Here is a 9493-nt window from a genome sequence, read left to right on the forward strand (position 1 = left end):
GGGGGGGGGGGGGCAGTGGGAGAAGCGGGCGGGGGCTCGCAGCTGTCCCGTGGTCCGTTGGACTGTGTATGGTCCCTCTTTGTGTGACTTGGGGCCTGCGGCGCCTCTTCCCTTCTTTCCTCAGACTTTCTTTTCCCGGCTCCCTGGTACTGCATTCAGAGTTCCTGGATGAGGCTCAGCTCTACTCCCTTTATTTCTTGTTCTTTTTTCCCATACTTTACATAATAAAGGTCTTCTTTTCTATTCTTTCTTTCGGAGTCAGAAAACTGAAGAGACTCTCTTTACTAAGAACTTAATAAAGAACTAGGAGGTAGTTTGGGGGGTGGGGTGCGTGGAGGGAAAAGGGGCCTCTCATTCTGGCGTGGCCTTGCTGTGTGTAAAGGAGCTGTACCCTTATAAATGGATTTTTGGGTTCAGGGCCTGGGAGAGAGGGGAAGAAAACAAAGGCGTCGGCGAGAAGCCCCAGAGCTTCTGGGAAAGAGGGCCTTGTTTATGCCTGTTGGAAACGATTTGGTCAAGTGTTTGTTTAAGAGAGATGCCACTTGGTTAGCGACGCCTGGCTCACTTGTATCGTGTTCAAGAATGCTTTGATTGGCTGGAGACCCCGATACTGTTTACTCAGAAACTGGCCTGAGTGAAAGACTGGAGCCCAGAGGCCCAGCGCTACCACTCCACAGATTCTGAAATATCTGAGGATTGGGATCGGGGCCGCGGTGGTTTGAATCTGCCAGGCAGAGCGAAACCCACATGGGGGCCACCTGCTCCCTCCAGCCTTGGTTAGCATCTGTCAAATCTCTCCTGATTAATAAATACTGGTTGGCGGGTTAGACTGCGGGATTTTTCAGAAAGAGGGTTAAAGGACAAGTAAGTCTTGGAGGGAGATAAACACTGAACACTTATGTGAACATCTGCCAGACACAGCAGTGTGGTTCAGGTGGGATCATCCATATCCTTGAAGTAAAGGGTGTGGCCCCATCTTCCAGATGAGGAAACTGAGGAACAGAGCTATCAAGAGTGTGGAGTTGGAGGTGCAGGGGATTCGATTCCAGTTAGACCCAGCACTGAGTTCCTGTGTCCCTTATTAGGTTGTCAGGATTTTGCAATCTTTTTTTCATCCCTTGTGTCTGTCGCCCCGCCTGGTACATTGGCAGGTGTCGGTAAAATGTGAGGTATGTGATGATGCGTTCAGTTGGATTAAACTGAACTCTGGGCTCTGGTGCCCGCATTCTTGTAAGTGATGGGGTTGGACTAGGTTCTGAAGATTCTAGATGCGAGCCACATCAGAAACTGGCTGCTTGCACTGGGCACATCCTTTGTGGGAAGGTGTACCAGTAAGATCTGAGTGCTGTTCGTGCCAGGCGGCTCTCCACACGTCCGAAATATCACCCCTGTGTTCCTGTCCTTGGGGAGAGTAGCCTGGCTTAGAACTTGGGCAGACAAACTTGTCACAGACAAAGAATTTGACATTCTGTCTAGCTCCCAGTCTGCGGGTAAGAACTTGATGGAAAGAGGGACGGGAGATGTCATTTAAGTGTGCCGCAACTAAGACCCGACGCAGCCAAATTCTTTTAAAAAAATTGGAGTGTCATGGCGTTTGTAATTTTCTGAAATTGCAAAGCAGCTAGGGGAAAAGATGTCTGGAAGAAGTGTTAAGGAAAATAGTTTCTTTGCAAAATGACATGCTGGACTCACCTTCCTTTCTGTGTCTTAGGCAACACAATAGGATCCGCAGCGTGGAGGGGAGTCAGCTCAAGGCTTACGTTTCCTTGGAAGTGCTGGATCTAAGCTCCAACAACATCACAGAGATCCGGAGCACCTGCTTCCCGCACGGGCTGCCCATAAAGGAGCTGTAAGTGCCTTGGGTCTGCCGGCAGCCCCCAGGTGTGGACGCAGGTGGACGTTCCCTCCTCTACTCCAGCGTGGCCCGGCTGAGTCAGTGGGATGGGCACACACCTCCCCCTGCAGCAGGGCAGGGGGCAGGAGACCCAGGTCCGTAGGCCTCTGTTAGCCCATTCATAGAGCATCTCCAAGTCCAGCAGCGTTATTCTGGCTGTAGAGGTGGCTGAGGAAGCCTGAGGTGGGGAGATGTGAAGCAGACTGACCATTTAAGAGCAGACTCTAGGCCTGAAATACGTGGCTGTGTTGACCACAAAGCCTGTTTCCTTTCTCCTTCACTGGGCTGCCTCCCACAAAAACTTAGAACAAAGGTTTGGGGGTATTTAGATGAGTGACATCGGAGCGAAACCTCTCTGTAGAGGCTCAACCAGCCAGTGCTCGTGCATCCTCTGAGTTCTCTTGACCCTTCTCCGCCTCTCCGTTGGTCTGTTTCTCTTCTGCCCATCATTCTGCCCCATCTCACACCCCGCCAGTTGGCAGACAGGAGAAAAACAGTCAAAGCCTATTTAACCCACCGCTTATTGGTAGGAAAACGTTGCTTTGGGGAAGAAACTGAAAACTCAGGCTAAAAAGGCACGTTCAGGTGACGGGTGAGTCCCCATCCCCTGCATTATTAGTGAGCGCTTTGGAGGATTGTTCGTGAGGCTGGTTTTAGGGGTCGTTGTGACCCATGTGCTCGGTGACCAAGGCCAGGCACACAGGTTTTTTGAGATCCCCGAGGAGAGGAGCGGTTTCTTTCTTAGGCTGCGTGAAAACGCCAGAGTTGGAAAAAGGAGGCCTTGGCTAATCCTTCGGCCGATGTGGCCGTGCTCAGCCCTCAGTGAGGGCTTTTGAAAGGTGGGTCCGGCTGCCACCTGGCACTGACTTGTTTGGGACAAAGAAACCACCACTGCTAAACTGACTTGCAGTGACCTTCTCTCTCTCTGCCTAAAAGCAAGGGATGTTGTACTTTGGCAGATGCTGGCCGGGATATCGTCATCACACAGACTCTTCTTTAATCTGGAGTGTTAAGAACAAACAGTCCAGCTCCGTTCGCACAGAATCCTCATGTGCCCTGTCCTGGGCCGCTGCCTGATGGAGACGAAGAATGCCTTCTTCCATTCCGTTATCCAATGTAGACAATTCTCTCTGGTCTTTTTTCCTTTTTGCTTAAGCCACAAAAAGCACCATTGGTCTAGGGAAGGTAGAAGGAAAAGTGTTGGGGATAACTTCTCCTAGGAAAGACCAAATTGTTACCCCCTTTTCTCTCCTTTTTTCCCCTTACTTGATGTAATTTACATACAACAGAGTGCACAGACCTTAGCTGCCCAGTGCGTTGCGTTTTGAGGGGAGGTGCCCCGTACACTTGTAATCCTGTAGGTGGACATCCCATGCAACTATTGCTTGTTTTTTAAAGGGATTCCATGCAGACCCCTTAAAACAATTTTTTTTTTCATTGAGATACAGTTGATTTTATAGTATTATGTAAGTTTCAGGTGTACAGCCTAGTGATTCAGAATTTTCATAGATTATAGTCCGTTTATAGTTGTTATAAACTATTGGGTATATTCTGTGATGTACAATATATCCTTGCAGCTTATTTATTTTATACCTAGTAGTTTGTACCTCTTAATCCCCTACCTCTGTCTCGCCCCTCTCCCCTCCCCTCTCCCCACTGGTAACCACTCATGCCGATCTCTCTAACTAGAATGTTTTCTCTGACACATTTAAAATTATTAAAATGAATTGGTTTTTGCACATTTACACATCATACAGTGAGACCCACTTCAGAATTAAAGGCTGTTTCTCCAAATTATATGACATCCACTGTGACCTTGCCTCGCAGTGGACTTTCTGCTGCCTAAGGCTCTTCTCACCGACCTTGAACCCTAACTCTTGGGTAGTGGGTGCAAGGAGGGACTCCTGCAGCGGCCCAGCTGGGGTGCGAGGATGGCTGGGGTGGAGGTAATTGACTTCCCTCCCACCCTCCTGGGGTAAACCCCTCCGGCCACGAGCAGAGCGAGCTCTGGGCTCTCAAACAAGGCTTCTATCGAGCCTGACGAGGATGATCCTGACACCCGAGTCTGGGGGTAGAGGTGAGCTTTGCAGCCTCGGGACGACAAATGTCTCGTTGGAAACCCATCCTTCTGGGTGTGTTTTAGCTCATTTTCCTAACTCAGGCAGGTCTGGTGTCGGTAACAGAATGAGGAAGGCCTCCTACTGACCACCGCATTTTCTCTCATGAATCATTCCAGCAACCTGGCGAGCAACCGGATCAGCACCCTGGAGTCGGGAGCATTTGACGGTCTGTCACGGTCGCTGCTAACGCTTCGGCTGAGCAAAAACAGGATCACCCAGCTTCCTGTGAAAGCATTCAAGTTACCCCGGCTGACACAACTGTGAGTACAGAGACCTGCACTTTAATTAAGCTTAGCCACACTTCATGGAGGCCAAATTTCCCCCAGGACCTCGATCCAAATGCACCCGCTTCCCCACTGCCCCTCGGTCAGGCTGTGCATCAGCTACCGTGGATGCAGAGCCTAACAAAAGCAAATTAGAAGCTGGGTGTGGTGCCTGCAGGCTGCCCCAGGTTGCCGAGGAAAGATCCACCTAGGATATACATGCCTGTCCTCATCGGCACTTCCCAAAATGCAGTGAGGAATCCTGCTGCCTAGCTGATCCTGGCTAATGCTTAGACTGTGGGCGTGGGGTTCCTTATTTGTCTCCGAGGTTTTTGTGTTTTTTTAAGGCACCCGGATAATCTGTACTGTGGACATTACAGAGTCCGGCACTGCTTGGGCAGTTTGAGAGGAAGTCAGTGTAGCCAGAGGTAGGAAGCAGGAGATGGGTCACCATCTTCATCTCCTTAATCTCATAAGGTAGTCAACTGATTTTTTTTTTTTTAATGAAAGGGTGTAATTGTTTACTTTTTTGACCAGCACGGCTGAGTGCCCTCCTAGAATGGCCCAGGGTTTGGAGTCAAGAGGACCTCTATTTACCAGAACCTGATGGACTGTTTGTCCCCTGGTTGTTTTGTTCGCCGGTGTCCTTTTTTTGTATCAGAAGAGTGCTACCTCAGGAAAACAAGCTGATAATCGATGTTTGGTTTAAGCAGAACAACACAAGTGTTCAGGGCCAGGTTTGGCGGCAAGACGGGGTGTGCCCCGCCCTGCTCACTCCCCCCGCTCCGACACACCTGGGCGGCGGGGCCCGGCCATGCCCTCCCCGGTGCTGGAGAAGCTCTGTGGATGCTAAGGGCCGTATGTGGGTCATGAGACACTGCAGAAGTATTTGGGGCAATCCAGGGGCTTTCTGGCCAGGCTGTGTTCTCCCTTCCTTGAGTATTACCGATGGAGCCAGTTCACCCAGCTTCCTGAGATCTTTTGGCTCAGTGAGGCTTCAGCACACGGGGGTTGGAAGCCCGTGTGTACGCTTCGCAGTGCGCCCAGATGCCCGCCCCTGAGGGCAGTCACTTCTCTCCATCAGTAGAGACCTGAGTAGTGCCTCGGTGGGAAATGTCGTTGCCGTTTGATACCCGTTGGTTAGATTTTTCCTGGGTTGAGGCATCTGGTGTGGGTTTCTGCTGCCGAGTTAAGAGACAGCTCACCTAAGACGTTCACCTCCTGAGTCATACCCCCTCCTCACTGCAGAGTCATGGGTGCTTGGGGAAGAAATGGGAGCACTCGCTCATTCGGGGGGTGCGGTGGGACCGGCTTCGGGGAGCTCTGGGCCCCCCTTTCACCAGTTAGCAATGGCCCGTCAGCGTCTGCATGCACTTGGGCGTGCACGTCTGTGATACGTCTCGGCTTCCCGGGATTGTCTCCGGGGACCGCGTGGCGATGGTTGTAGGCGGGGCCGTGGGTGGGGGACGCTGTGAACCGCTGGCTTCGTCTCTTTAGGGACCTCAATCGGAATCGGATTCGGCTCATCGAGGGCCTGACGTTCCAAGGGCTCGACAGTTTGGAGGTGCTGAGGCTCCAGCGAAACAACATCAGCAAGCTGACGGACGGCGCCTTCTGGGGTTTGGCCAGGATGCAGGCGCTGTGAGTGCGGGCCAGGTGCCGGGGATTCTTGCAGGCGCTGAGGGACCATTTAGGACCTCGGCCGGACCCAGCCCCTGCCCTTTGGGACTTCAGCTGGGCGCCACTCAGTGTCTTTGGGGACTTTGCCAAACCTCAGGGTGTTTTTCTTGCAGGTTAAGAAAATCTCTTGGGGGGAGTTTCGTTGAATTCAGTGAAGCGAGTTGGTTCGTGAGGTTGGAAGAGGGGCTGTTTTGCTGGGGCTGCTTCCCCTCCCCGTTTCCCCTCCCCTTGTTAACCCAGCACAAGTGCACGTGCCCGACGCACAGTGAGGCCAAACAATACCAAAACGTCGGAGTTTGGAGCAGAGAAAGGTTTATTGCGGGGCCGTGCAAGGAGACGGATGGCTCGTGCCCCAAAACCCCGAATTCCCCAAAGCGTTTCAGCAAAGCATTTTTAAAGGCCAGGTGAGGCAGGGGCGTGGCTGGTTGTTGCAGAGTTCTTGGTGTAGGAATCCTTTGTCCTTGCAGCTGACGGTGTAGGTCAGGTCCCGGCGTTCCTGTAAACCTCCAACAAGACAAACGTTAGTCGCTGTTCTGCAACTTTTTATCTCTATGTGAATAGAAAAGTATTAACACCTTTAAAGGTCAGAGCCTTGAAAATGGGCTACCCTGTATATTTCACACGCTACAGGCAAGATTCTTAAATGGAAGCAAAAGCAGTAGAAGGCGCAGGTTAAAGGAAAAGAGGCATCTGACGTGGGGTCACATTGTTCTTCCCTATTAGACCCCCACCCCACCGCCCTGGCGGACAGTGGGCTCCCTTCCCACATCCTCTCCTGTCTCCTGCACACCACAGGAAGTTCCCTCTCTCCTCACTTTGGGTTTGACCGTCTTTCTTGATATGCAGGTGGGCCAAAAATGTATAGTTCTCCCTGAGAGATTTATTTATGTTCTGTGAACTAATCAAGCCCCTCGCTGCAGATGTTCCACTTTTATCGAGGGAGCGCTCGCTCCAGCCAGATGTGGACAATCACGGGGCTTGCCTGCCTGCGGAGGGATGGAAAAGCATCCGGAGAAGGGCAGGCGAGGCAGTTACCAAGCTTCATCTTTTCAGCATTTACATTTATTTATTTTTAATCAAAAGAAACGTTTACTCATAGTTGAGCAAAATCAAATTGTAAAGAAAAGTAGTTGTTGCCCCCCCACCAACCCCAGCTGCCATTCTCTCTTTCCCCCAGTTCCACCCCCATGAGGCAGGCAGTCACTTCCAGTCATTCTCTTTTGGGGGTTTTCTATTTGTAGTGGTTCCTTCCAAGTTAATACACTTATACCACTATCTTGACGTGTCACCGTGAGATTTCTTGCTTTATGGTTAATGATTTAACTTGCTCAGGACACCCCCATGCCCTTCCAGTCTCTATGAGTTACATCACTCCGTTTATGCCTTTTATCAGTTATCTTTGCAACTGATACAAAAAACAAAAACTCCAGGTCCAGTTCCATCAACCCTCCGAGCTGTCCTCATTATCAGGAGCATCTCTCGATATGCGCACCGTCACACACACACACACGCACACACACACACACACGCACGCACACGCACACACACACACACACACACACACACACACTTTGTAAAATGACACCCTTAGCACTGCTGTTTTGCTTCTCCCTCTCTTCGTTGTTCACCTTTGCGTGGCTCTGCCTCTGTTTTTACATATTCGAGCACACTTTTCCTTGACATTCTTAAAACTGTCATTTTGGACTTTGGAACCCAGGTGGTCGTGAGCTGGGAGGGCCAGGAGTCAGGATTCTCAGAAGAACATGGAGTCCTTAGCACATGACATTTGGGTTTTATGGTGAACAAATTCATACCAATTGGGGGGTGAAGAAAGAGTTGCCTTAGAGGTTATTTATAAATTAAGGGCTAACCTTTTGAGCAGAGGCAGAAAAAGGACGATGGATAAAAGTGAAACCTGGTTGCCTGAAGCCCTTGTAATACTGAACGTGGAGCAGCATTTGAATCAGTAGCTTCTGTTCATGAGGCCAGTCCCATGGGGCGGAGTTGTCTGTGGCCGGGCTGTGTGGCGTCGAGAAGCAGGATGGTAGTAACGTCCCTCCTTAATTTAGCAGGAGCTCAGTTCTCAGCACGATGCTGAGTCGCTGACCTGCCTTCTCTTCCTTCTCAGCACAGCCCTATGGAGTCGATACTTCTTGGGTATCTCCACTTTATGGTTGTTCAGGCTCCTTCAACCAGCCAGGTGGCAAAATTGAGAATTAAATCCCAGTAGTTTGACCCCAGAGCTCAAACCGTGTTTCTTGGCACAGTGGTCCAGAGCCCAGGCTTGGTTAGCGAGGCCCGGGTTTGAATTCTGGCCCCTCACTACTGGCTGAGCTGGGAATGAGTGTTAGGCAGGTTCCCTAGCTTCTCCCAGCCTCAGTCTTCTCATCTGCAAGATGGGGATAATGAGAGCTTCCTCCTCATCTGTCTTCTTTCTCTTCCTGGAGTGGGCTTTGCCTTCTGCTCGGAGCTCCTCTGCCCGTGTGTGTGCTGGTTCGCTTGTACTCGGCTAATAAGGTTGCTTCTAGGAGCTTCCCCTTGGCCTCTGAGCTCTCTCAGTCGGCCTGGGTCCTCACCGCCATCTGCGTTGCTTTGCGTGTCTTCTCCTGCCCCCCAGACAGGTGTGCACACACACACGTACACACACATGTAGGTGCACACACCCCCCTCACCACTCTCTCCAGCAGTGCTGTCGGATCCTGGGTGATGCCGGGGAGCCGCTCCTTCGCCGTGGGTGGGGTGGGTGCGTGAGCCCCGGGGGTCCACGCTCACCCCGCGCACGTGGCCGTCATTGCAGGCACCTGGAGTACAACAGCCTGGCGGAGGTGAACAGCGGCTCACTCTATGGCCTCACGGCCCTGCACCAGCTCCACCTTGGCAACAACTTCATCTCCCGGATCCACCGTGACGGCTGGAGCTTCTGCCAGAAGCTGCACGAGCTGTGAGTGTCCCCTCCTGGCTCCGCAGGTGCTTTGTGGACACGGCCCGGAGGGGACTCCTCCAGAGCCCGGGGAACTCTGGGCCGCGCATCCCATGGCACGGTGGGCTTGGGGGTTCAGGGGCCTGTTGCGGAGGGAGGAAAGAGCCCCCAGCAGGCAGGCCTGGAACGGGACCCCGAGGCCCCGCGGATCGCAGCCACTAGGGCCTGACTCCCTGCTCATCCCTACCCTTCACCCCACTTCACATTAGCAGGGGCTGCTGTCGAAGGGTGGCTGTTCTCAGAGCCTCTGTCTGCGAACGGCTACACCGCGTAACACGTGCTTCTCTCACGAGAGGGGCTCCGGGCAGGCCTCGGCGATACTGCGTGTTCGGTTCCAGACCGCCTCAGTAAAGCAAGTCACACACTTTTCGGCTTCCCAGTGCATAGAAAAGTATCTTCATGCTACACTGTAGTCTGTTAAGTGTGTCTTAGAAAATGATGTACAGATCTTAGTTAAAAAACACTTCGTTGCTAGAAAATGCTGTCCATCATCTGACTACACAGCGCTGCCAAAACTTTCAGTTTGTTACCAAAAAAAAAAAAAAAAAAAATATCT

The 9493-nt window shown here is 51.8% G+C and overlaps 1 protein-coding gene across 1 annotated transcript in view; it reads left to right on the top strand.

The window, feature by feature from the left end:
• Positions 1–9493, top strand: part of LRIG1 (leucine rich repeats and immunoglobulin like domains 1) — a 128313-nt gene that overhangs the window by 86693 nt on the left and 32127 nt on the right. The window contains exons 4-7 of the mRNA XM_007445668.1: positions 1712–1849; positions 4131–4274; positions 5775–5918; positions 8755–8898. Coding sequence (XP_007445730.1) covers positions 1712–1849; positions 4131–4274; positions 5775–5918; positions 8755–8898 — 570 coding nt within the window. The remainder of the gene's footprint in view (positions 1–1711; positions 1850–4130; positions 4275–5774; positions 5919–8754; positions 8899–9493) is intronic.

This window comes from Lipotes vexillifer, unplaced genomic scaffold (assembly GCF_000442215.2).
Source record: "Lipotes vexillifer unplaced genomic scaffold, Lipotes_vexillifer_v1.1 scaffold239, whole genome shotgun sequence".
In the NCBI taxonomy this organism is placed as follows: Eukaryota; Metazoa; Chordata; class Mammalia; order Artiodactyla; family Lipotidae; genus Lipotes; species Lipotes vexillifer.